At 44.6% G+C, this 27,698-nt stretch overlaps 1 protein-coding gene across 3 annotated transcripts in view; it reads right to left on the bottom strand.

Annotated features, from left to right (window-relative positions):
- The window catches only part of RBSN (rabenosyn, RAB effector), a 29,502-nt gene extending 9,884 nt beyond the window's left edge, over positions 1 to 19,618 (bottom strand). The window contains exons 1-11 of one of the 3 annotated variants that reach the window (XM_030205599.1): positions 19,543 to 19,618; positions 16,363 to 16,686; positions 13,607 to 13,738; positions 10,268 to 10,368; positions 9,231 to 9,276; positions 8,965 to 9,126; positions 8,168 to 8,409; positions 7,912 to 7,982; positions 6,139 to 6,225; positions 5,948 to 6,050; positions 3,949 to 4,035 (exon numbers count right to left, since the gene is read on the bottom strand). In XM_030205599.1, coding sequence (XP_030061459.1) covers positions 3,949 to 4,035; positions 5,948 to 6,050; positions 6,139 to 6,225; positions 7,912 to 7,982; positions 8,168 to 8,409; positions 8,965 to 9,126; positions 9,231 to 9,276; positions 10,268 to 10,368; positions 13,607 to 13,738; positions 16,363 to 16,525 — 1,194 coding nt within the window. In that variant the 5' untranslated portion in view covers positions 16,526 to 16,686; positions 19,543 to 19,618. Of the gene's footprint in view, positions 1 to 3,948; positions 4,036 to 5,947; positions 6,051 to 6,138; positions 6,226 to 7,911; positions 7,983 to 8,167; positions 8,410 to 8,964; positions 9,127 to 9,230; positions 9,277 to 10,267; positions 10,369 to 13,606; positions 13,739 to 16,362; positions 16,687 to 19,375; positions 19,391 to 19,542 lie in introns of those variants that run through there. The other 2 variants (XM_030205601.1, XM_030205600.1) reach the window with 2 other exon arrangements.
- Between the last annotated feature and the right edge of the window lie 8,080 nt (positions 19,619 to 27,698).

The following is a 27,698-nucleotide window of genomic DNA, read 5'->3' as shown; positions in this document are numbered from 1 at the left end:
CGTCCCGGAGGTGCGCTCTCCAGTCCTCCCCCAGGGTCTCGTACCCAATGACGGGGTCCTGGTCCATGGCCCAGTGCAGATTGGAGGACGCCTGTCCTCGTTTCTGGGCGAGTGGACCAGGGTAACTTCAGACGCTTGGGTGCTGGAAGTCATCAGAGACGGCTACAAGCTAGAGTTCTGCCAACCCTTAAGAGACGGGTTTGTACTCTCTCCCTGCAAGTCTCCGGTCAAAGCTGTGGCAGTGCAGCAGACCTTAGACAATCTGATCCGCCTGGGCGCGGTCGTTCCGGTGCCAGAAAATCAGCTTGGCAAGGGACGTTACTCCATTTACTTTGTGGTACCAAAGAAAGGAGGTTCTGTACGGCCTATCCTCGACCTCAAAGGGGTCAATCGGGCCTTGAAAGTTCGGCACTTTCGCATGGAGACTCTCCGCTCTGTTATAGCGGCAGTGAAGGCAGGGGAGTTCCTGGCATCCTTGGACATCAAGGAAGCGTACTTGCATATTCCCATCTGGCCTCCTCATCAACGCTTTCTGCGTTTTGCAGTCCTGGGCCGACACTTCCAGTTCAGAGCCCTCCCGTTCGGGTTGGCTACTGCTCCGCGGACCTTCTCCAAAGTAATGGTGGTCATCACGGCCTTCCTGCGAAAGGAAGGAGTACAAGTCCATCCTTATCTGGACGACTGGTTGATCCGAGCCCCCTCTTATGCAGAGTGCGGCAAAGCTGTGGACCGGGTGATTGCTCTTTTGAGCTCCCTGGGGTGGATCATGAACTGGGAGAAAAGCCAGCTGCGCCCGACTCAGTCCCTGGAGTATCTGGGAGTTCGATTCGACACCCAAGTGGGCAGAGTGTTCCTGCCGGACAATCGGATTGTCAAACTTCAGGCTCAGGTGGACCAGTTCCTAGTAGCCTCTCCGCTTCGGGCTTGGGACTATGTGCAGCTGTTGGGCTCTATGACGGCCACGATGGAAGTAGTGTCCTGGGCCAGGGCTCATATGAGACCACTACAACACTCTCTGCTGCAGCGCTGGACTCCGGTGTCGGAGGATTATACTGTGCGCCTTCCCTTGGACCCAGCAGTGCGCAAGGCGCTGAGCTGGTGGATGAAGACAGACAAGTTGTCTGCAGGGATGCCTCTTGTGACCCCGGAGTGGATTGTCTTCACGACGGACGCCTCTTTGACGGGCTGGGGAGCCCACTGCATGGGAAGGACAGCGCAGGGGCTCTGGTCTCCTGCAGAGGCAAAGTGGTCTATCAACCTCCTGGAACTCAGAGCCATTCGGTTGGCGCTTTTGGAGTTCCTCCCGGTACTGGCGTTGAAGCCAGTACGGGTCCTGTCGGACAATGCCACGGCTGTGGCCTATGTCAACCGCCAGGGAGGTACCAAGAGCGCCCCTCTAGCCAAGGAAGCCATGAATCTATGCCAGTGGGCGGAAGCGAGCCTGGAACAGCTGTCAGCGGCCCACATTGCCGGAGTCATGAATGTCAAGGCGGACTTTCTCAGTCGCCATACCTTGGATCCCGGAGAGTGGCAGTTATCGGCTCAGGCGTTCTTGGACATCACGAAGCGCTGGAGCCAGCCGAGCCTAGATCTGATGGCGTCATCGGCCAATTGCCAAGTGCCGCGCTTTTTCAGCAGAGGACGGGACCCTCGATCTCTGGGAGTAGATGCTCTTCTCCAACAGTGGCCGACACAAGAGCTTCTCTATGTGTTCCCGCCCTGGCCCATGTTGGGCAGGGTGCTAGACCGGGTGGCAAAGCATCCGGGCCGGATAATCCTGGTGGGTCCGGACTGGCCCAGACGTCCCTGGTATGCGGACTTGATCAGGCTCTCAATGGACGACCCTCTGCGGCTGCCAGTGGAGCAGGGCCTGTTGCATCAGGGTCCCGTGGTGATGGAGGATCCCTCCCCCTTTGGTCTTACGGCCTGGCTATTGAGCGGCAGCGTCTGAGGAAGAAGCGCTTCTCAGACAAGGTCATCGCCACTATGCTGAGAGCGAGGAAGCGCTCTACTTCTACTGCTTACGCCAGGGTTTGGCGTACCTTTGCAGCGTGGTGTGAAGCAGGCTCATTTTCTCCCTTCACTGCTCCAATTTCTTCAGTGCTGGCGTTCCTGCAAGAAGGTCTGGAGAAAGGCCTGTCGCTCAGTTCCCTTAAAGTCCAGGTAGCAGCTCTGGCTTGCTTCAGGGGCCACCTGAAGGGTGCTTCCCTGGCTTCGCAGCCAGATGTGGTACGTTTTCTCAAGGGAGTTAATCACCTGCGCCCTCCTCTGCACTCAGTGGTGCCTGCGTGGAATCTCAACCTGGTGCTAAGAGCCTTGCAGAAGCCGCCTTTTGAACCCTTGTCGAGGGCATCTCTGAAAGACCTGACCTTGAAAGCAGTCTTTTTGGTGGCTATCACTTCAGCCAGAAGAGTTTCCGAGCTCCAGGCGCTCTCATGTCGAGAGCCTTTTCTGCAGTTCACTGAGGCAGGAGTGACTATTCGCACAGTGCCTTCCTTCCTGCCCAAGATTGTTTCTCGCTTCCATGTGAATCAGCAGCTCTGTCTCCCTTCCTTTCGTAGGGAGGACTACCCAGAGGAATACTCTGCTCTCAAATATCTGGATGTGAGACGAGTCATCTTCAGATACTTGGAAGTGACCAATGATTTCCGGAAATCGGATCATCTGTTTGTCCTGTTTGCAGGTCCTCGTAAGGGTCTGCAGGCTGCTAAGCCTACAGTGGCAAGATGGGTCAAGGAAGCCATTGCAGCGGCTTATGTGGCCGCGGAGAAGGTGCCGCCTATCCAGCTGAAGGCTCACTCCACTAGAGCTCAGGCGGCCTCCCGCTTCGGCGGTGTTAGGGTCAGTCAGCTCCTCCCGCGGTTGCGGTTGCATGATAAGCCAGATCCCCCCGCATCGGCGGGGTGGTGTCCCTCCCCCGCTCCGCGGGGATGAGCTGGACGGATTCCCCTCCTCCACTTGTGTGGGGATGAGCTGGGTTAATTCCCCTCCCCCGTTTCGGCGGTGGTGAGCTGGGCAGAGTGTCCCTTTGTGGGTGTAATTCTCTAAGTGCTGAGTCCTGCGGATGGAGCTTGGATATCGACATACTGAGGAGTTTCCGGCAGCACATGACCACATATAGGGAGGCAAAAGGATTGCTCTCTATCTCCACCTGCTGGTAGATGGACACAACCCACCAGTCTATGGATTGATCAGCTATGATTAATGGAAAGAAAATTATCAGGTATGATACATAATTTTACCTTCAATTGTACCATAGCCCAGGTTCCAAATGAGCTGGAAGCTCAAAGCAGGAGCAGAAAAGTGTCTGTCTATCATTCCCCCCCCCCCCCCCCCCCCCCCCCCCCCCAAAAAGCATCAAAGCAAATGTGCACTGACTCGTTATATTTGTGCAGCTCAGGAATATTACATAGTAACATAGTAGATGACAGCAGAAAAAGACCTGCACGGTCCATCCAGTCTGCCCAAGAAGATAAATTCATATGAGCTACTTTTTTATTTGTACTGTCCTCTTCAGGGCACAGACCGTATAAGTCTGTCCAGCCCTATCCCCGCCTCCCACCACCAGCTCTGGCACAGACCGTATAAGTCTGTCCAGCCCTATCCCCGCCTCCCAACCACCAACCCCGCCTCCCACCACCAGCTCTGGCACAGACTGTATAAGTCTGCCCAGCACTATCCCCGCCGTCCAGCCACCAGCCCCGGCACAGACCGTATAAGTCTGCCCAGCACTAGTCCCACCTCCCAACCACCAGCCCCGGCACAGACCGTATAAGTCTGCCCAGCACTAGCCCCGCCTCCCAACCACCAGCTCTGCCAGAACCAAACCCACTACCTGTTATTTGCTGAAGAAACCTGCACCCAATACTGTGAATTCATAAACCAAACACTATTAAAGGTGAAACATACATTAGTGAGTTTTATTCTGGGGTTACATGGACCCTTTACCTGTCTCTCCAGATGATATTTTCGTTTCTCTTTCAACGCTTCATAGTTTTCTTTGGTTGGTAATGACATCAAGCCTAATAATTTTTCCTGGAAATTCAAGCATATGGAGGTGGATAAGTGACACATATAAGAACAACACTGAGCCAAATTATCTAACTCTTTCTCTACTGAAAACAGAACTTTTACATTTGTGAAAGGCTGAAAAGGAATCCAGGAGGAGAAATTAAGGCTTACCTGATCATTTTCTTTCCTGTAGTCTTTCAGATTATTCTAGAATTGTTGGAACGTTATATCTATCAACCAGCAGGTGGAGACAGAGAATGTAGACTTGTGCTGTGCTTTATAAGTCCAGTGTGCAGCTCCCACACAGGGCCGCCGAGAGACTAGGCCAGGCCTGGAGCAAGGACGCCCCGCCCCCCCCCCCCCCCCCCCCCCCCCCCCCCCCCCGCAGTCCCCAGTCTCACCTGCCTGCCTCCATGGCTCCGGGCCCCCTGCATTGAAAGCAGCAGTCACCAATCGCCTTTCTTCTGGCCTGCCCTGTGTCCCGCCCTCATCTGATGTAACTTCCGGTTTCCATGAGGGTGGAACACAGGGAGGGAAGGCCTGAAGGGAGGTGATCTGTGACTGCCGCTTCGAATGCAGGGGGCCTGGACGTGAGGCAGGTGAGACTGGGGACTGTGGTGCCAGGCCCGGGGAATTGTGTCCCCCCTGCTCCCACAAATCGGTATTTATTTATTACTTATCATACTTAATATATACCACCTTCTACATAGTAAGTGACAGCAGATAAAGTCCTGACTGGTCCATCCAGTCTGCCCTAAAGTCACATTCATGATTAAATCAACAATGAACATGATATTATATACTTGATCTTGGTCTTTCTTTGTTGTTTCTGGGACATAGACCATAGAAGTCCGCCCAGCTCTGTCCTTATGTTCCAACTACTGGAGTTGCAGTCAAAGCCCACTCCCGTTATCCGAATCTGTCGTCATTTGCGGGACACAGACTGTTAAAGTCTGCCCGGCACTGTCCTCATGTTCCAAATTACTGGGAGTTTCCATCGAAGCTCTCTCCAGCCCATCCTAAACCAGACTGCTATATGCGGGACTCAGACTGTACAAGCCAGCCCAATACCGGCCTTAGCTGATACAGCCAGAATTGCCATCTAAGCACTACTTGACATGCAAGTTTTGTTTTTTTGTACCATTCATTTTCTAATTAGAGATCCTCTGTGTTCATCCCACGCCTTTTTGAATTCCATCACGTTTTTTTTTTCTCCACCACTTCCCTCGGGACAGCACTCCAGACATCAACCACCCCACAACCTCAATTCATGTCCTCTAGTTTTACCATCTTCCCTCTGGAAAAGATTTGTTTCTGTATTAATACCTTTCAAGTATTTAAACATCTGTATCATATCTCCCGTCCCTCCTCTCCTCTAGGGTATAGAAATTCAGGTCTTCCACCAACTAATGCTCTCTGTATCAGGGGCGTAGCCAGACTTCGGCGGGAGGGGGGCCAGAGCCCGAGGTGAAGGGGCACATTTTAGCCCTCCCCCCAGCAGCGCCGACCACCGCCACCAACAACTTTGACCCCCCCCCCCGCCGACGACCCTCTCGACACCCCCTCCCTCCCCCGCCTACCTTTGATGGCGGGGGACCCCAACCCCCGCCAGCCGAGGTACTCTTCTTCCGGCGCAAGGCTTCGTTCTGTTTCTGAGTCTGACATCCTGCACGTTGTACATGCAGGACGTCAGACTCACAAAAACAGAACGAAGCCTTGCGCCGGAAGAAGAGGACCTCGGCTGGCGGGGGTTGGGATCCCCCGCCAGCAAAGGCAGGGGAGGGAGGGCGAGAGGGTCATCGGCAGGGGGGTCCAGGCCCCCGTAGCTACGCCACTGCTCTATATATATTCCTGTTTGCTAATGGCTGTCCAGTGCCATGTTTAATTATTTTTCAGTACTGCACGTAGCTGAAATACACATGGTTACCCGCTGTACCTGTATAAAGAGTGTAGCTGAGTAACGGATCATTTTTTGTAGCTGCTGGGTTCTAGCTGGTGGTTTCGGCTCCTCATTCATGCCAAGTGTCAAGATCTTCTTACTGATTGTGAAAAAAGCACTCAATTATATAATGTCCCCAGTCCCTGCACCTTTTCTTGATATTCCTTTCAGGCAGTAGGGATTCTTACCTGAGAGCATCAATTAGCTCATACAACTTCTGTACTTCCAACCTTAGGTCATTAGCATGCTCTAGGCTGTAAGTCGTCTCCCCAGCACTGTGCAGAGAAAACCCAGAGAGTTATACACTAAATTATGCCCTGTCAGCATTGTAGACATCAAAGGCAGATCAGGGAGAGCTGAAAAGGGGTGAGAACCACAGCACTCCTCTGTAAAAACAACCTTTAGTGTGTTGACAAGAAAATGACAAGAGGTAATTAATGTCTAAAACCTTAGCCAATGTTTCTTAGCTAATTGCAGAATATTTCAGAATACAAATAAGGCCATTATACTGGAGCTATAGATTGTGGGAATGTGAGGTGGTGTGTGGAAAAGCTAAATGCGTTTAACATGAAGCCTTTTCTTTTGCTCTGCTGTCTGAATTCCTTAGAACATGTTGAATATTAAAATTTGCAAATCTGGGTGAATCTCAACCAGCTTCTTAAGCTGAAACAGCAGATTCATGTAATCTTACATAAATTTACCCAGCACACTCCCTGGAAGGGTGTGGAAACAGAGGTCAGACAGAGAGACCTCTAGCTGAGACCTTTTATTGGAATAAGAATATAAGCCTTGCCATACTGGGAGGTCCATCAAGCCCAGTTTCCTGTTTCCAACAGTGGCCAATCCAGGTCACAAGTACCTGGCAAGATCCCAAAAGTGTAAAAGAGATTTTATGCTGGATTTTCCCAAGGCCATCTTACTAATGGCTTAAGGACTTTGCTTTTAGGAAATTATCCAAACCCTTTTTTAAACCCTGCTAAGCTAACTGATCATAGTGAAACATCATTAACTCGATGAAAGGTATTTAACTTTTGGAAGATTGTCTGTCCAATAAAAGGTCTCAACATCCAGCTTCTTTGCTGAACTTTATTTTTTGCACTTTTTTTTAATTAAAATTGAATTTAAAGGCCTGGAAAACAGCTTTAGATAACACCGCACAACCTTCCTACATTGAGAATACCAACAGCACCTCTCCTCTCTCGCCACAGTAATCACTCTGTTTACTAAGCCGTGCGCTAATGATGGCACAGCCCCATTCACTTTAAATGAGCCGTGCTGGTATTGCCATACAGCTTAGTAAACAGGGGGCTCCTTTTACCAAGCTGCAAAAAGAGCCTTGCGGCAGAGGCCATTTTTATCACAGCATGTAAAAAGACCCCAGGCACACGTGGCCATGCGGTAAGAGAACTCTTACCGCCACCCACTGAGGCGGTGATGCCCGATTACCGCCGTGCAAGCCATTTCTGGGGGGTTTCTTTTTCCCCTGGAAATGGAGCATGCGCCGGGTAAGACTACCGCCAGCGTCTGTATTGGGCCGGCAGTAGTCCCGAAACAGCGAGCGGTAAGCCTGTGTTGGTCTTATCGAGCTCTGTACAAGGGCCCCTTAAAGCAGTAGATTGTACAGACGTTGTCTTCCTTCCCTTCACTGCGCTGGAGCAGAACCCAAGTACTCAAGGAAGTAGAAAAGTGTGAGGTCTCATACTGCTATGTGCAGCTCAGCCCCTCTGTTTAATATTTGGGTTTTGGTAGATAAAAGCAGTCGGGTATCATTGGAAACACATGGAAGGTTCTTAGCTCATGATGCAACAGTCAGAAACTGGTGTTCATGGGGCTCCCATCGGAACTGTAGTCTCACCTCAATCTTTTCTAACACATTCCCAATACATTTTAGCACTGTTTTATTTATTTGGACTGCGTTGGTTAGTTACTTTAAAATGCTTTAGTGAATAAGTGATGCTTACTTTATGGACTGTGCCATTTTAATATAGTCAGGGGCCTTCAGGTCAATTCGCTCCATGCACAGACGAAGTTTCTTGTAAAACCGGACAAAAAAAACAAACAAACAAACAAAAAACTTCAGTACCTAAAATAAAGTGAGTCTTCAGTGCCCTCCCCTCACAGTGCCACCCATAGCACCCTTCGTCCCGCCAGTACTGCACCTGTTTGCACACACCCTCCCCCCCCCCCCCCCCCCCCCCAACTGCTGCATACTCTCACCTCATAGAGTTTGATGATGTCTGGGGTGTAGTGTTTCTCATCGATCTGCTGCTCCCGTTTCAGCAGCGTTTTCTTACAGTGCTGGCAACAGCGGATTTGCTCGTCATCCTTCTCATCCAGCACTGAACTTATACTACTCACGCTGCTAATGCTGCCCCGGCGTGAGGCCTGGGTGCTGTTAGGAGAGAGGTTTGGGCTCCCATGAGATACAAAGTTTGGCTTATTGCTGCTGGTGAGTTTACCTAACAAAAAAGAGAAACTGACAGGCTCAACATATGATGCAGGAATATGAAAACTCAAAGTGAGAGTTGGCAAATGAGACAGACATATTAAACCAGTGAGTAAAGCTCATAGTAGACTGCAGTGGTCTGGCACTTACATGGAGCCAGAGAAAATAAAAGCAGTACAAAGATACTAACCCCAAGCTACTTCTTGTGATAGCAAACTTAACACACAGCAGCAGCAGGAAAGCACAAAATCTCAGCTGCTTTAAATTGCAAAGGTTCTAGTTAATGCCTAGCACTGTAGTTTTTGTTTTGAAAATGTTCTAGTGGAAGCTACATGGACACAAAACATTCATCTGCCTTCTGTACAGTGCAAAACAAGCCCAAAGTGGACCGGTGCCTGTGACAGAGCGGGTGAAGTACTTTCTAACACGGCCACTCAGAGCTGTTTTCAAAAAGTTCACACTCCAACCGGACTGGACTCTGGGGCCATTTTTCAGTGCACCTTATTAAAAGGACCCCTATGTGTTGATACTGATGAAGTAACCCCGGTACGCGTCGGTCCGTACTCACTTGCTAACGGAAGCAGGACCAGTTCCATGCACTTCTTGCACATGATGGAACCACAGAGCCGACAATGGTGACGACGGTTCCTCATGCTGAACTTGTTACCACAGTCTGGACAGAACGGCACATCCTGGTCACTCACCCAGGGTACAACTGACTTCTCGATTGCTTTAAGTTGGAAATAAACACAGAAAGAAACAGAGCCTCTGAACATCACTTCCACCTGTCGGAGAAGGGACAGCACAACTCATGCACGAAAAGGCTGTACCAACCTCGGATTTTTGCAGAGTCTGTGTTTGTTCGGTCAAATGATGTCAACTGATATAAATAAATAAAAAAGGTAACTAGATGAGCTGTCGGCTTTCCAGGAACAAAAACAGTTTCTGAAGATGGAAATTGCTGAAACATAACACAGGGGCTGCAGTGCTTAGAAACTATTCATAAAACACTTACATTCTGCAGTATGTCATTCAATTTTGTCAGCCATTGCAATCTTACAAAATGGCGCTGGCATGCCAATGCCGAAATTTAAATCGATCAGCTGATATTATGGACCAATCATATTAGAGAACAAAATTTCAGTGTTGGTATGCCAGCGCCATTTTCTAAGATTGCAAGTGACGCACCACAGAACGTAAGTGTTTTATGAACAGTTTCTAAGTAATGTAAGTAGAAAATTTTAATACATATTCTTAAGAATTGTAATTGTGTTTTGTACAGGACCATCCCTGATGCAGTGTTGGTCGGTCTGTTAACATTTAATAAACACTGAAGGAAGATAACGGATGACAAGCGTTGGGATTGTCTTATTTAAAGCAGGGACAATCATCCATATAATATCACTTCCACTAGCATACAATTGTGCTCAAGGTTAAGACATAAGCAGCAGATAAGAGTAATCTAAGGAAGTACTATTTCACAGAAAGGGTGGTGGAGGCGTGGAATGGCCTCCCGGTGCAGGTGGTGGAGTCGAGGACTGTCCCAGAATTTAAAAAGGCATGGGATAAGCATGTGGGATCGCTTAGGAACAGGAAGAATTAGGGGTTACAGAGGATGGGCAGACTGGATGGGCCATATGGCCTTTTTCTGCCGCCATGTTTCTATGTTTCTATCAAAGCACGGTACAGGGTGGAGATTAGTGTCAGTGTGGTAAGAATCTCATGTACTGCAACTGTAATGCGCTCGTGTTATCCTTTATTCCAAATTAAATACATTTTCAGGGGCTCAGTGAGAAATACTTGCCACTTCCACCACAGCACTATTATCCCCTAATTCTAGTTCAAGTTTAAAATCAAAGCAGCACATTTACCTTTTCTAGTCTGATAATTAATTTATTCACTTCCACGACATAGTGGTCGATCCTTGCAGCTCTGTGTTTCTTGAAATCAGACAGATGACTCTTAGTGGCACCTGCTCAGAATAAAACAGAATACGTTGGTCCTTCATCTATGTCCAGACACTTCTGCATTTTTACAAGGTAAGGCCAGGACTTCAGTTTCCACATCTCTTCTACAGCAGTGTTCTAGGACCAACTTTCAGAAAACCTAGATGCCAGTTAAGCTGCCCTGGAGTCAAGGGCAATGTTAACTTTTTTGCAATAGTTTTTCACTTTTACTCTTTTTGATCTAATTTCTTATTTTTTTTGCTCCCCCAAGTTTTCTCCCACAATTCTCTTGATTTGGATTTACTATCTCCCCCATTTACAAACAATAATGTGAATACCTGCAATAAATAATAAGTAATCACTAAACATTAATACTGAACACTAAATATAATCATAAACCAAGAGAGAAAAGATGGCAGCCAGCAAGGACACTGCAAACTCAGCTCCATCCTGACCTTAAAAGCGCCTTATCTTCTTTTTCATGCCTAAATGCAAGAGGAAGCTCTGGGTTACCCTCCAGCTCATCTGCTCCTGCACTTTGGCAGACGAAGATTTTGCAGTTTGCGTGCCACAATGTCGCATCGGGTGCTTCCCCTGTGCAGGGCGTGAGGAAGAGCCCTGCACTGGAGAGTGACATTACGCTCAGACCAACTGGCCCAGCTAATTGGCGACCCCCAAGACTCCTACAGTGGCTGGGTTGCTTCTGCTGTCTACAGCTTCAGTTGGAGGGCTGGGGTCGCCCTTTACTTCGGGGCTTCTCCCATCAGGACTGAGGTCTTGGCTGTCTTAGAAGGATGTCAGGAAGACCCAGGGAAACGCACTGTCGTTCCCTCGCTGGTTAAGCCTGCAGAGGTGACAGACTCTATATGGACTGATCTGGACCCTATGTGCCTCCGTTTTACCAACTGTAGATGAAAATGTAGCCAGGATTCAAAAAGTAGAAGACGCTTTAAAAACCCATGAGGGGGAGTTTAAAGAGATGACAGGCCAAGTTCAACAGTTAAAACGGGCTCAAAGTACTGTAATGCAAAGACCATCTTCTGTTTCAGAGAAAATTGGAGAACTTTGAAAATTACATAAAACAACTGAACTTGCGCTTGTTGAACTTTCCTTAATTAATTACAGTGTGGCCAAAGGAAGCTTTTTATAATTATTTGCAAGAAGTGTTTAAATACTCCCCGGAAGGTTTTCCTCCATTACACAGAATCTATTATACACCAATTTCAAAAGAAACAATCAACTCCTGTTAGAGAATCATCCATGGTCGACGTATCTTCACATAGTATGGAATTGTCTGGCATTTTGGAAAAATCTCAGGAGGTGGTTATTGTGAGGACAACCTTACTGGTTACTTTTGTTTTCAACCAAGATAAGGAGGCTTTACTGCGTTTAGGTCTAAAGATTTGAACTTTCTTGATGGAAAAGTTTCTATAGTTCCTGATGTGACAAGGTCCACTCAGTCCAGATGTAGGCAATTCCTTTCCCTCCATGGTTGATATTGGTGAGCAGTTTCAGTTGAGATATTCGTGTAAATGTGTTATTCACTTTGATAATCATCAATATGTATTTTATGATGTTTCTCAACTGCAGGTTGTTTTTGGTCTACTGCAAATGGAGACTGAATCATCTCAATAAGTCTGAGTAGTAATACATTGATATTCAACTTGCTATTATGCTAGTAATACTGTTTCCTTTTGAATTTCTCTGTTTCCTCAGGAATGTGGACTATATAGGGTTAATTTAATCAAGGGCCCCATTTACTAAGCTGCGCTGTAGGCGTTCTAACATTTTAGTATACACTAACAATAGAAACACCCATTATATTCCTATGAGTGTCTCTAACATTAATGTGCAGTAATTTTTAATGCACACAAAAAAGTTTGCACGCATACAGAACGGCTTAGTAAATAGGGCCCTTAATTTTGTTGCCTAGTTATTATTGTCGTCTTTGGATTATTTCTTTCTTCGTATTAATCCTTTATCCTTATCCAATTTACTTTAAATGTAAATTTAAATGCAAATAATTAAAATACAAAAAACCCAAGAAGCAAAACCATCTAAAAAGCAATATAATGCGACCTCAAGTTAAAGTCATTAGGGGTTCCTTTTACTAAGACGCACTGAAAAATGGCCTGCGGTAGCGTTGGCGCGGGTTTCGGGCACACTCAGATCCATTTTTCAGCACGCCTGCAAAAAATACTTTAAAAAATTTTTTGCCGAAAATGGACATGCGGCAAAATAAAAATTGCCACGCGTCCATTTTGGATCCGAGACCTTACCGCCAGCCATTGACTTAGTGGTAAGGTCTCTCAGGTTAACCATGCGGTAATCGCTTATACGCATCAAGTTTTATATATATATATATATATACATACACACTTTTGTTCAGGTTCTTTGTTTAAACTTCAAAATAAATAAATAAATATATATATATACTTTTTTTTAAATTTATATATCTATATATATAAAACTCACCCTCAACATTCTATTTGCACTGACATCACTGAAGCCAGGTTCGTAAGTTCGAAGCTCTGACGCCACAGAAAATCACAGTCTGTGGGCCCCGCCCTCGCGTCAAACGTTATGACGTTGAGGGCGGAGCACATGCTCAGCTCCAACGTTGTACTGCACTGTACCTCTGCTCCACCCTTGCATCAAAACGCGATGACGAGGGCGGAGCACACGGGGAGCGTGCCAAAAGGGCCAGGGTCACACATTCGCACGGAGGCTGCAGGGGGGCCGGCGACACACGGAGACACAAAGGGACGGAGGGGAGCCTTGCTAGCGCCCGTTTCATTGCGATTTGAAACGGGCCTTCCTTACTAGTTTATATATATATAGATAGATAGATATAGATATTTACATATATATTAAGTTTGTTTTCTTCAGGTTCTTTGTTTAAACTTCAAATAAATATATTTTTTTGCTGTACCAACTACACAGTCCTATGAGTCATCCAAAATTTCTCAGGCAGGGATCACTTAAAAGAAAAAAAAAGTCTACTTTTGCAATTTGGTAACTGCTGTCAGTTTTGACCTTTCAAACTCAGTCACGGCTATGGCTCCAGTTCTCTCCCCCCCCCCCCCCCCCCCCACCGGGAAGCAGGTGACCTGAGACCCAAGGGCCACAAAAAGAGACACTCCCCACACACCATGATTACACAGGCAACCGCTTTCCACAATCTTGAAATGTAGGGATCATAATTGATATTTTCTTTTAAATGGAATTTCTAGCAATAAGCAATCTGTGTCTCCATTCTCTCACCAAGCTCCTGAGGCTCCCACATGTAAGGATCCACGCCTCCATAGCTGTAAGCCTCGTAGCGCTCCTGACTCCCACAGTCTGTCCGTTCAGCTTCTCGTCTCAGCAATTTGTTCTTGGCCTTCTGAACCAAACCTTGGAAGAACAGGAACCAATTAAAATGTGGGGTTCTAACAAGGACAGGAATCATTTCCCTAAGAGTGATGTAGGCACAACCTCACACTGCTCAACCAAATCACATCCCTTCTTCAAATAAAATGCTCTTGATACTGCTGGGAAAGTTTGTGACTCCCAGACTGCAGGCCCCCAATGCCACAGAATATAATCCCTCCCCTCCCCCCAACACAACCTGGAGCAACAGAATCACATGGCAGATGATATAAATCCAGGAGATACAAAGTTTTAAAACAAAAAGAACAGGTCCTAAATTATATTTTCCTAGTAATCACAATGGAGGCTGCTGTGAACATGGAGGGGCAGTACAAGCATGAAGGATGATTTACAAGATACAGTCAATACTCCAAAATTCCTTAATGCGATTCAGTCTTTCAGAGGCCAGTGATCTGGCACCAGTTTTTTTTTTTTCAATCAGGAAGTAGAAAATTCTTTAGAAAACTAAGACACTGATCAAAATTCTTAGATGTCAGATAGAGAATGACAGAGGGACAGGGACAAACTTTGTCCCCGTGTCACTCTCTAGGAATGAACAGGTTGCCCCGTGCAAACGTTCCAGTTGTGGCCAGCGTGTGTGCTTGTTTTTCCAAAAAATCTAAACATTGTCGGCTGCATCACTTGAACATAAATAACTGTCCAATTCATTAACAGCCTTCAAACTATCAGGAGAAATTTTTATGGCTTTTCTTTGTTGTTGTTTCACTGTTGACAAGCAGGATGAATTAAACAAGTGAGTGGCAGGCCTAGCAACTCTCACAGCTCAGAAAGATCCAGAAATCTTTGAAAGCACCTGCTTCAGCCCACGCCTCAATATTTAAAACATTTATACTCTGCCTTTCTTACATGGTAACAATAACTACCTCTTAATCAGCAAGACAGTATACGAAATGACACATCCTACCCCTATAACAGTTCTGTTAATGGAAGAAAGTTCTAGATAGACAAAAAAACACTGAGGTGGAGGCACAGAAACCACTACAAATGTGAAGAACTGGTTATAGTGGAGTAAGGTTTAAGGATGGCTCTTCCAACACAAACCAGGGAATCAGAAGTACATGTAGAACACTCGACACTGACCCGTGTTTCAGAGGAGCCGCCTGCCTCAAGAGTCTGTAGATGTGTATGTATGGTAAACTAGTGTTTCCCAATTCTGGTCCTGGAGTACCCCTTGCCAGTCAGGTTTTCAAGATATCCACAATCAATATGCATGAAAGAGATTTGCATATAACGGAGGCTTCATGCATATTGATTGTGGATATCCTGAAAACCTGACTGGCAAGGGGTACTCCAGGACCGGACTTGGGAAACACTGCAGTAAACGATGTGAACACACCACTGTGTGTTGAACACAAATGGAAATCTCTGGGTATTGTAGTCCGTTCTCTGCAGATCGCAAAAAGCATAGTTTTGCAAACATGTGCATAGGTACGTAAGTATTGCCATACTGGGACAGACCGAAGGTCCATCAAGCCCAGCGTCCTGTTTCAAATAGTGGCCAATCCAGGTCACAAGTACCCATCCCAGAACCTGATTTGCATACAGTGCCTCCATTATACGCAAATCTCTTTCATGCATATTGATTGTGCCTGAAAACCTGACTGGCAAGGGGTCCTCCAGGACTGGCATTGGGAAACACTGGTTTAAACCACAGCTTTTGAACACAAACCTTATGTGAGCTATAAAACATTAGGTGTTTGTAAGAACATCAACATAATAGCCATACTGGGTCAGACCAATGGTTCATCTAGCCCAGTGGCCAATCCAGGTCACAAGTGTCCGGCAGAAACCCAATTAGTAGCAACATTCCATACTACCAATCTCGACAAGTTCCAGAGCTTAACTATTTGAGTGAAAAAATATTTCCTCCTATTTGTTTTAAAAATATTTCCATGTAACTTCAAGTCTTTGTACTTTTTGAAAGAGTAAAAAATCGATTCACTTTTACTCGTTCTACACCACTCCCATTACTCTATCTCATTTGACTGTGTGTTCCACCTTTGCTTTCACCTTATGATTTCTATTCAAACAGTTTATTGCATATTCTGTTGACACTGCAGTAATTGTCTTTTGCTGTACACCTCTCCTTGGGTGAATTTTTAATTTGATGCCAATCAAAAACATCCTCATCTGGTTAACCATCTATCTCTGATTTCAACTGTAAAGAAGTTGAGATTTAACCGTTTGGATTATGACCTAAAACATTAAAATCTGTCCTGGTAACTAAGACTTGTACGTCAATCCTGCCCGACCATCCTCTTTGTAGCAATCAGTTCTCCTGAAACTTTCTAAGAGTCCCCTATATTGCAGCCAGTTTTGGAGCAGCGTGGATAAGGCAATTGGTGTGGTTTCCTCTCTCCTAGGTACAATGGCCCAACTGGGAGAAAAAGATCAATCTACAACTAGCTTTCAGTTTTCTTTGTCCTCTCCAAAGAGAGATCCCTGCACTTCCAACTTTACCCCAGACACAAGAGTTAAGCTATTGCCATTCATTGTTTTTGGAATTGGAAAATTATGGGACACCTCACCATTTGATCTGTTTCCATTTAACATATATTCTATTGACAGTTAAAGTAGTTTCTGCTTACTTTTTAGCTGTCCTTTAACATCTCTGTCCTCGCTTGAATGCTCTTCCTCATAATGGGAGTGAAGTTGATGGAAAGACTGCAGGTCCTTCAAACATAGGGGGCACAGGAAACCTTCCCTCACCTCCCCCTGATCATCAAAGGGGGGTGGGTAGTTTGCAGCCATCGGGGATTGTTTTGGAAGGAGGATCTGCCACAATCCCAAAAGTAAAGATAAAATGCAGAAGAAATGGTGAATCCAAGCAATAATATTAAAGATAAAATGCTAAGGGAAAGCACTGACTTGTTCTCCCCATTCTGATTTTAATTTTCTTCACCAGAAGGATCCTGCAAAACATAAAGGGATCAAAGGAAGTTATAAACAGACATAAGTCACTGGGCAGGCTGGCACTGGAAAGAGCTTAGTCTGTGTGGTCCTTGGACTGGGAATGATCTTAAAAGGGGAGAAGCCAGTAAAGGATCAATTGCAAATCGGATGCTGGATAAACTCCTGCTTTGCCAAGCCTATATCCTAGCACTTTCATATTAAGCAAGGTCAAACAAAGAAACATGTTTCCCAATGTGCAAAATATATCAATACATTAGATAAAACGGATATTTGTGCTGCTGCTTCTCCAGTTATCAGGAGAGCCAGCAGCTGACAGGACCTTGAGACTGGTGACCCCTCCAGAGCAACGGCAGAGTTCACTTGTCCCAGGCACTTCTTACTGACAATTAGTTGAGTCGCTATTGTTACAGACTTCCTGAGCTGGTACATGAAGCTCCATCTTTGGCTGTCTTCAAAGCTAGGCTAAAAGCCCATCTTTCTGATGCTGCTTTTAACTCCTAACCCTTACCCAAGTGGGTACCCTTACTCAGTACCCAAGTCTGTTCACACGTCAAGTAATTCCCTTATCTGCCCCACTTTTCTGTCCTAATTAGATTGTAAGCTCTGTCGAGCAGGGAGTGTCTCTTCATCTTCAAGTGTACAGCGCTGCGTATGTCTAGTAGCGCTATAGAAATGATAAGTAGTAGTAGTGTTTGGGATTCTAGAATCTTGCTACTCTTTGTGATTCCGGAATCTTGCTACTCTTTGTCCTTATCCCTTATTTGTCCTTTGTCTTTCCTAATTAGATTGTAAGCTCTGTCAAGCAGGGACTGTCTCTTCATGTTCAGGTGTACAGCGCTGAGTACGTCTAGTAGTGCTATAGAAATGATAAGTAGTAGTAGTCTTTGGGATTCTGGAATCTTTTGCTACTCTATGTGGAGTGCAGGAGTAGCCTAGTGGTTGGTTAGTGCAGTGGACTTTGATCCTGGGAGAACTGAGTTTGATTCCCCCTGCAGCTCCTTGTGACTCAGGGCAAGTCACTTAACCCTCCATTGCCCCAGGTACAAATAAGTACCTGTATATACTATGTAAACCACTTTGAATGCAGTTGCAAAAACCACAGAAAGACAGTATATCAAGTCCCATTTCCCTATATGAGATTCTACATGGAATGTTGCTACTGTTTGAGATTCTACATGGAATGTTGCTAGTGGAGGAGTAGCCTAGTGCAGTGGACTTTGATCCTGGGGAACTGAGTTTGATTCCCACTGCAGCTCCTTGTGACTCTGGGCAACTCACTTAACCCTCCATTGCCCCTGGTACAAAATAAGTACCTGAATATGTGTAAACCGCTTTGAATGTAGTTGCAAAAACCTCACAAAGGCGGTATATCAAGTCCCATTTCCCTTATGACATCACAATATCAGAAGTGAGCCAAGTATCGGGCAATCAAGCCATTGTGACATCACTGATGAGGTTGGCTCTTATTGGTGGAATGAGTGGAGGAGTAGCCTAGTGGTTAGTGCAGTGGACTTTGATCCTGGGGAACTGAGTTCAATTCCTACTGCAGCTCCTTGTGACTCTGGGCAAGTCACTTAACCCTCCATTGACCCTGGTACAAATAAGTACCTGAATATACTTTGTAAACCACTTTGAATGTAGTTACAAAAACCACAGAAATGCGGTATATCAAGTCCCATTTCCCTTTCACTATTCGAGATTCTACATGGAATGTTGCAGTTGCTACTATTTGAGATTCTACATGGAATGTTAATGTTGCTATTCCACTAGCAACATTCCATGTAGAAGCCTGCCCTTGCAGACCACCAACGTGGCCGCACAGGCTTCTGTTTCTGTGAGTGTGACGTCCTGCATGTACGTGCAGGACGTCAAACTCACAGAAACAGAAGCCTGCGTGGCCATGTTGATGGTCTGCAAGGGCAGGCTTCTACATGGAATGTTGCTAGTGGAGGAGTAGCCTAGTGGTTAGTGCAGCGCACTCTGATTCTGGGGAACTGGGTTCGATTCCCACTGCAGCTCCTTGTGACTCTGGGCAACCACTTAACCCTCCATTGCCCCCACTTAACCCTCCATTGCCCCTGGTACAAAATAAGTACCTGAATATGTGTAAACCGTTTTGAATGTAGTTGCAAAAACCTCAGAAAGGTGGTATATCAAGTCCCATTTCCCTTATGAAATCACAATATCAGAAGTGAGCCAAGTATCGGGAAATCAAGCCATTGTGACATCACTGATGAGGTTGGCTCTTATTGGTGGAATGAGTGGAGGAGCAGCCTAGTGGTTAGTGCAGTGGACTTTGATCCTGGGGAACTGGGTTCGATTCCTACGGCAGCTCCTTGTGACTCTGGGCAAGTCTCTTAACCCTCCATTGCCCCGGTACAAAATAAGTACCTGAATATATGTAAACCGCTTTGAATGTAGTTGCAAAAACCACAGAAAGGCAGTATATCAAGTCCCATTTCCCCTTTAACTCTTATTTGTCCTAATTAGATTGTAAGCTCTGTCGAGCAGGGACTGTCTCTTTATGTTCAAGTGTACAGCGCTGTGTATGTTGAGCAGTACTATAGAAATGATAAGTAGTTGTAGGAGTAGTGTTTGGGATTCTGGAATCTTTTGCTACTCTTTGTCCTTATCCTTTATTTGTCTTGATTAGATTGTAAGCTCTGTGGAGCAGGGACCGTCACTGACATGTTCAATGTGCAGCGCTGCGTACGTCTAGTAGCGCTAAAGAATTGATAAGTAGTAGTAGTGGTGGTTCAGGCTGGACAGGGAAATGCTCATAAAGGTGGGGGCCCCCTCCCCAGTTTCCACCCTGGCCCCTTCCCATCTGCCACCTCTCCCTCTCCAAGTCCCACCTTCAACGTGTCTCTGAGCAGCCGCCGGCGACACCGAACCCGACACTCTTCCCTTCCCTCCTCCGGCCGTCCAGCGGCGGTCCCGCCCTCGTTCTGACGCGACTTCCTGTTCTTTGCCGGAAGCAGGAAGTCGCGTCAGAAGGGGCGGGGAAGTGCGGCTCTTGGCCGATCGGAAGGGGTGGGGGGCCTGAGGGGTGTTGTAGCGAATCGATCTGAAAGGCGAGGCTTCTCGGTTTAGGGGGCGTTGATACCTTGGGAGTCGGGACGGACGGGAAGAACGCAGGACCCGGCTGAGGAAAGTCCCCGCACGCCCCAGTCGGAGCTTAGTGAACTCATGTAAGTAAAAAGGGTTAAGTTCTGAACCGGCCCATATTGTGAAGAGTTACAGACATGGGAACTTTGCTAAGTCCTTTGCTTACAGCAGTTTCCAGTGTGATTTGCACCTTCTTTCCTAGGATGCTGCAATTTTAGCAAAAGAAGAAGTCAGGTGAGACTAGAGCATCCCTCGGGGCAGGTCATTGTGGGGGAGAAACATGGTGAAAAGATCAGCATTGGAAGGCATGAATACCTGCCACAGATGCCAACGCAATTTACAGTAAAAGTCTATACAGAAAAATGCTAAGGATACATAATCTGCTGTAGGAGGACAGAAAATTGGGAATAAATAAGTAACACAAAATAGCAAGAAAGGATTATGTTCCAGGAGCATTTACATTTACTACAGACACATCTTAAACACGATCTGCACTTGAAGCTCCCAAAGCCCTCGTGCTACTAATAAACATGAAAAAATATACTTCACACAATGCTATTTGACTATACATTTGCATGGAAATTGGACAGTCATTGTGATAGACGTTTAAAAGCTGTTCAGCCTTTCTTGTGCAACATCTGTCACTACTGCACTGAAAAGAGACTGATCAATGATGCATTGGTTCTCTAGCTGGAGCCGTTCACTGTGCAGCTTTAGGGTCTTGTAGGAAACTTTTGTAGGTGTAGCCAGCTGCAATACACAAAGCACTTGCCTTCCTGAAAGGACATTGTGTTTTAAGTTTCTAAATTTCTGCCTTGCTTCTTTTTGGTCAGCGTCATCATTCAAAAAGTCATGAATAATGCAGATATTTCTGCTAATGACTACTATCTATTAAAGGTCTGCAAACAGTGCCATTTCTTTTTACTTGTTGACAGAAATCTCATGGTCTCACACCTATGAACTATAGTGAATTATAAGAACTTTCTAGAACCTTATGTACTACTACTACTACTACTTAGCATTTCTATAGCGCTGCCAGGGTTACGCAGCACTGTACAAGTTTAAACATGGGGAAGGACAGTCCGTGCTCAAGAGAGCTTACAATCTAAAGGTAACAAACTATGTAGTAAGTGTAGGTATCATGAATGGGGAAGGTGGTTAGGCGCCAAAAGCAAGGGAGAAGAGATGGGCTTTGAGTAAGGACTTGAAAATGGTCAGGGAAGGCGCATGGCATATGGGCTCGGAAAGTCTGTTCCAGGCATATGTACCACCTATCCTTTGCACACCAGGTTCCACAGCACAGCTACTGTTTCACAAACATAAATTGTTTATTAAATGTTTGATATACCACTTTTCTGTGGTACAACCAAATCAGTTTACCTTGTCCCTAGTGGGCTGACAATCTAAGTAATTTCAGTTGTTTTTCCTGTTACAAAGCCATAACATACTATGTCTCTGTTCCAATGCCAGCAGCTTTTCATATAGTTAGGCTCACCTTCTGATCTTTTCTCTGAACAAAATATATTTCTGAAAGCTACTGGGGTTTTTTTGTGCAGGGGGGTTCCCTGTTTTTCTCTCATAACCTGGAGCAACATGGCAGTTATCTAATGTCATCTCTTTGAACCTGTGTTTTACAGATTCCAGTCCTGCCATAGACAACTTGGCTGTTGTACTTTCAGATCTCAACTAAAATTGGGCCAGTGCCTGGCTTTGGTGTGGCAGAGCTGTGTTTGCCTCTGCTGGACAGGGATTATGTTTGGGTCAAGGTGTGCTGCAGGAGCAGTGTGCACAGGTCCATGAAGGGAGGGAAGACTACTGCAAGTTTTCTGGTGCTTATTTATTTACTTATTTGATGTTTATATCCCACATTATCCAAAATACATTAATTGGTTCAATGTGGCTTACAGTATTGAAAGCTTGATAACAATCATACAATGGAATATGAATAAAAGTTGTACATCATATGAAGAAGAAGATAAGCAACTTACTTAAGTTTGATTTAGTAAAATGAGCTTAACAGTGGTCATTAAAGACAGACATGTTAACATATGGACAATTATAAAGACTGATACTTTTAATCTGTTTAATCTTTTTGTATTGACCATTAATATAGGAACTTAGTGACGAGGATGGCCTTTAAAAGCTTGCGAAAGATTAAGTAATTACTAATTCATCTGATTTCAGTTGGAACAGAATTCCACCAGTTGGTACCTAAATGAGAGAAGTCTCTACACAGAGTGCATTTGTATGTTTTGTTCTTGTAATTGGGGTAATGCAGCGTGAGATAGTCTGTAGAGTTAAGGGTGGGCCTCCAGTACAGCCCAGTGCAAGAAAAAAGAGAGTAAAGACAAAAACAATTAGAGAATAAGGGGGTTAAACAGCATTGTTGACTTCGGGGTAGGCTTTGTTAAACAAATAAGTTTTTAGCAGCTTTTTTTAAAAGCTTGATGATCCGATGACTCTTTCAGAGGTCTCGGCAAAGCATTCCAGGTTCGCGGGCTGATGAACGAGAAGGAGAAGGAAGAGGCGTAGCTTGTCTTATAGTTTAGATGCCTGCATGAAAGATAGTGCAGATGAAGAAAAGTTCGAGGTGACACCAAGGAATTTCTCAACGGCAGATCGATCAAATCTTAATTTGCAAGCTCTTTTACTGGATCGGTTTTTTTTATGTTGTATTTTGTATTTTCTTGTAACTTTGTTAGCCACATTAAGCCCACATAAGCTGGGAAAATGTGGGATACAAGTGGACCAATAAATAAATAAATGAGGACTGTTGCAACTGGGTAGTTTTCATATATTCCATCTGTATAGTAATCTCTACATATAATAAATTATCATTGTTGCTTAAAACAAGAGAACAGCAGCTGTGTAGAGAGATGCCATGGGTTTTGCATCTGAAATAATGAGATTCACCATCATAATGAGTGAGATTGAAGATGAAGGACTTGAGAGGCTTTCTAGTAGTGCAGATGGGGTATAAATTTTAAAAAATCTATGTGGTTTGTTTTCTAAATGCTGCTGAGGCTCTAGGGCAATAGTTTGGGGACCCTGGCATATAGGGTAACTGTCCCTTTCTCTCTATCCCCCCTCCCCCCCTCAACAGTGCCCAAGATCCCAAGAAATATCAGTGGGACTTAAATTTAAAATATCTGTGTCTCAAAATGCATTTCTTGGTAAGCACTGCATGAGATGACTAAACAGCTGTCACAATTAAACTGTATTGATAGGAGAATGCCACCAGATGGCTCAGTTGAGCACATCTGATAACAACTTTATGTAAATGTGTATTCCACCTATTTAAAAAAGAAATCTAGAAGCAGTTTACATAAGATACAAATTCAATAAATGTATGACAGTGCACGAAAAACATCCAAACCAAAGCCTAATCTATGGCATGCAAGTCCACTAACCACCCAGTCCTCCATCAGTATTTCATTGCCATGATTTTATTTATTTATTTATTTAGATTTTGCTCACGCCTTTTTCAGTAGTAGCTCAAGGTGAGTTACATTCAGGTACACTGGATATTTCTCTGTCCCAGGAGGGCTCACAATCTAAGTTTGTACCTATTTAAAGAAACGGGTTTTTGCATGCCATTGAACCCACAAATATTTGTTGTGTATCCTCAATGTATCTGATAAATATTTCCAGCATTCTTTCCTTGTTCTAACATTCACCTTCTGTGTCCTCTGATATAAGTGTTATGACAGTGTATTTTCGCAAATGTTTCACACACAAAGTGGAATTAACAGAGGGCTTTCGGGATCTGTCAGCTCTCGCTATCCCATACTTACCGGTCCACCTGCTCTGCTCCATAAACCATCCCCGCTTAATCCTCCCTGCTCCCAAGCATGCCCAACAAGAGTCAACCAGTCATTGTGCCCTCTTTTCTGGTGGAACTCTCTGACCATTCCCATTTGAGCTGAACTATCCATTGTCTGCTTTAAAAACTTGGCTGTTTCCACAAGTTCTAACTAGACATACTGCAATACTACCACCGTCGTTCTCTGCCCATCTTCTTTTCCCTTCCCTCTCTTGCTACTCCTGTCCCTCTGCACTTACTTTTCCGCCATAACATTACCACCTTCTTCTTTTAATCTAGGTCTCAAATGTTTCTGAGTGGGTGTAATTGTAGTTCTTTTCCATTATTAAATTTAAGATTTGGATTGTAAACCACCTTGATCTGTTAGCAAAGGTAGTATAGCTAACTTTAAATGAACTATAATCTAGTTGCTCACTGTATGCCATTGCCCACAGGGAGACAAATCCAGTGCAAGAGTAGTGTAGAGGGTGACTAAAATTGGTTTTATTTTTAACTACTACTACTATTTGACATTTATAAAGCGCTACTAGGGTTACACAGCGCTGTACAATTTAACATAGAAGGACAGTCCCTGCTCAAAGAGCTTACAATCTAAAGGACAAATGTGCAGTCAATCTGTGGCGGAAATTTGCCCGTGCAGCTTCAGGGAAAGCCAAAGCACAAAACAGTACTGACCCCCCGCCCCCCGGAGACAGTTCCTGCCCATTCCTGCTGTAGTCTCAAAATGCTTGCTGTGACTTCCCAAATTACTGAGCCTTCAACTCCCTCGCCCCTGCTTTAATAGTAAAACATAGCTTACAGTATGTGTAGATGGACTTTTGGGTATGTCTGGCTGTTGTGACCTCTGCAGCTGCTTTTTGATGCCCACAAGAAGCTGCCCTGACTAAGTGACTACCTAACGGTTGAGTTGGCCCTGCAGAGAGAGCCCAGCATGTATGTGAATGAGCTACTGCTGGGGGGGGGGGGGGGGGGGGGGAGGGGTTGTCAACCAGTGCCCTTTTGGACCCTGGTGCTCATGGGGCAGAAGTGTCCAGCAGTCGCTCCCCCCAACTAGTTACCAGGGAAAGCTCCAGTAGGTGCTAGGGCTGGAATTGGGGGTTGGTCCTTTGGTCTCGCAGGTGAAGTTCAGGGAGTGGGGGCAGCTCGGAGCTGTTATGCAGCTGTCCCTTCTTGGCACTTGAATGTACCTTGGGACCAGTTGAAGCGCCAATGCAGAAATATTTTTAACACATGTTTTCTGATTTGGGGACTTTCCAAACACACCTACCACGCCCCCTTAGACAAACTATGCACGCAAATAGTGGTTTTATAAAGCTGGTATCTGTGGAGTTGATGTTTCTAAAAAGAAGAGCCATAATGGACTAACAGTGTTTTTGGACTAGTTTCTTTAGTTAAAACCTCCTTCCTCAGGTTAAGCAGTCTAAGCAAAAGATAATAATACTACCATATTTAAGTAAATCATAAAAAGGATTTCAAGGAGAAAGGTAGGGGTGGGGGAGGAGAAACAGAGGCAGAGATGAATGCGTGATCAGCAGGTGGCAAAGAGTCATCTTTGGTTCAACCTTTCCTAACTTGAAGAAGGAAGTGTTGAACCTCCAAAGGCTAGCCAAAAATATATTAAGATAGTCCAAAAAAGGTATCACCTTATTTAATATTTTTTTAAAAATCTGTATATGGCTAAAGGCATTACTGCTACTTTTCTGAATTTTTCTTTCTAAGTAGTGTCTCATTCTAGTTTGATTCTGTATCCGAGGCATGTGGACTTGTCAACCACACCAGGTTTTGCTACCTTCTTTGCATTGTCACCAGGACGTGGGCTGCAGCACAGAGGAGGAGGCTTGTAAACAAAGGTGGTTAGCAATTGATATGAACTCATTGAGTCATTCCTGCTGTTTGAGTAAAGACCTGATTCCTACCTTTGCAGTTGTTTTCTCTTTTACATGATCACTCGTGAAATAAGTAATAAGGGGTTTGCTCAGTTTCTGCCTAATGACTGTTCACTAGACGCTAATTACAGTGTTTTTTTAAAATGCAAGACAAGAGCTTGGAACAATATAGTGTCAGTTGGATTGCTCGAGTGTGGAACCTTTTTTATCGTATGAGACAAGGTTGCTAATTACACAGCTTTGCCAGAAATCGAATATTTAAAGTAAATTATGAAGATCAAATAAACAGCAAATGTGATTTTGATTATTCTGAACAGCTCTTAAGCAAAAGTTTATGAAGCATAATGGATTTTTACAAAAGAAATTGTTTTCAAAGTATAAAAGGGCAATTCTTTAACTGTGCTTTCTGTAAAGTAGCACATAACTGCAAATGACACACAAATCATGCAACACTTACGTGTGACAGTTTCCCCTATTCATGCCTTATTTTTATGTCGCGTAAATGTAATGAAGCTCTTGTATTCCGACAGTTCCCAATATCAATGGCTCAAAGTGCTTAACAAAAGAGGAAAAGAAGAATAAGAGGTAGAAGCTCATAACTCTTAAGGCAGAGATGATCGAAATTTGAACAGCTTGAAAACAAATAGAGCTTGCTAAAATTTTCTTGTCTCGAATTCCAGAAAAATTTAGCAGCCAGAGATACGTATCTTTTATTCTTCCCATCAGAGATTAGAAGGGAATGAAAGCAGGCCAAATAAACATTCTGCCGTGGATCCGTCAAGCAACTTGAATACAATACAGGCCTCAACAGGGAGCCAATGAAGACAGGAGTTGACTGTCAAACTTCTGTAAATGAAATATTAGTTTAGCAGCAGTGTTCTGAAGAATTTAAAGCCTAGCAGGTACCCAACTGTAAGAGATGAATAAAGACTGTTACAGTAATCCAAATCAGATAGAATAAAAGCCTGTACCAGAATGGAAAAATGCTTTTCATCAAAAAGGTGACGAATATTGCAAAGTTTGACAAAGAGTAGACAACATGATTAACTTGAGGTTCTAAAGAAAGGGCTATGTTTACTAAGGCACGTTAGCATTTTTAATGCGCCTTAAGGCACGTTAAACACTAACGCACCAATACATTCCTATGGGCACAGTGCGCCTTTGTAATGTAGTAGCCAAAATAAAGCCCAAAACTTGAGCAGGTAGAATGCACTGCTCAAGTTTTTTGGTCTTTATTTTGGACACTACATTACAAAGGCACACTAATGTGCCCATAGGAATGTATTGAGACGGCCGAACAGTGATCCAAGAGTCAATGTTGTACATTAAGAAAAGGGGTCAAATGATGATACAGAGCAGTATTCTGATCTAACTGCAATCTTCTGAACGAAGGGAATGTCTTCTCATTATACAACGTATTGCAGTAGCCTAAATGTGAAAGCGGAAAATGAGCATCAGGGCCTGAAGATCCTGTTCATCAAACAAATACTTAATGGCACAAATCATCTATCCATTTTATGCAAGGAGACCTAGTTACTAATAACCTGGGTTAACAGTCAAGTAGCCTGTCTTAGTTGGAGCCCACATTGATAACTTCTCCCCCCCCCCCCCCTTAGTGATAAAATAACACATCTTAACGGTAGCCCATGTTGATAAGTAGACCCCTAAATCTAAACTGGAAAAACCATTGGTCAACCGCATCCAAACATTGAGAATCCTGTCAAATATTAACTAACAGGGTCTACTTTTGCACATGTATGAGTCTATATGTGTGTTAACTATTTTAGTGTGTGTCTTTATGAAACATGCCTTTTAAAACTAGCATTACACATAAATCCCTCTTAACAGTGCAATGAAAAGAAAAATCTATATTAATGCAGTCTGAAGATAATTTTATCAGCGGTATCAATGTTTCAAGAGTCACTAGGACTCTCCAAGCTCTCATGGAAGAGGCTTGGAAAGCATATAACAGATCTTAATCGGTACATCCAGTCCAGCAGAGATGTAGCCTGTTTCATATCCATTTTGCAAGGACAGGTTTAATTTGTCAAACAGGCTGATTCCGATAGTACCTTGTTGGCCTGAAATCCTATTGCACGCGAAGAAAGGAACACTGCAGTCTTGGAAAGCACATGTGCTATATTTGGGGGTAATTCCTTTGTTGCCCTAATAAAAGCAGCCTACAGGAATCTAG

This window comes from Microcaecilia unicolor, chromosome 6 (assembly GCF_901765095.1).
Source record: "Microcaecilia unicolor chromosome 6, aMicUni1.1, whole genome shotgun sequence".
NCBI lineage: Eukaryota > Metazoa > Chordata > Amphibia > Gymnophiona > Siphonopidae > Microcaecilia > Microcaecilia unicolor.
The sequence above is the reverse complement of the archived record's forward strand: the minus strand, read 5'-3'. Positions and strand labels throughout refer to the sequence as shown.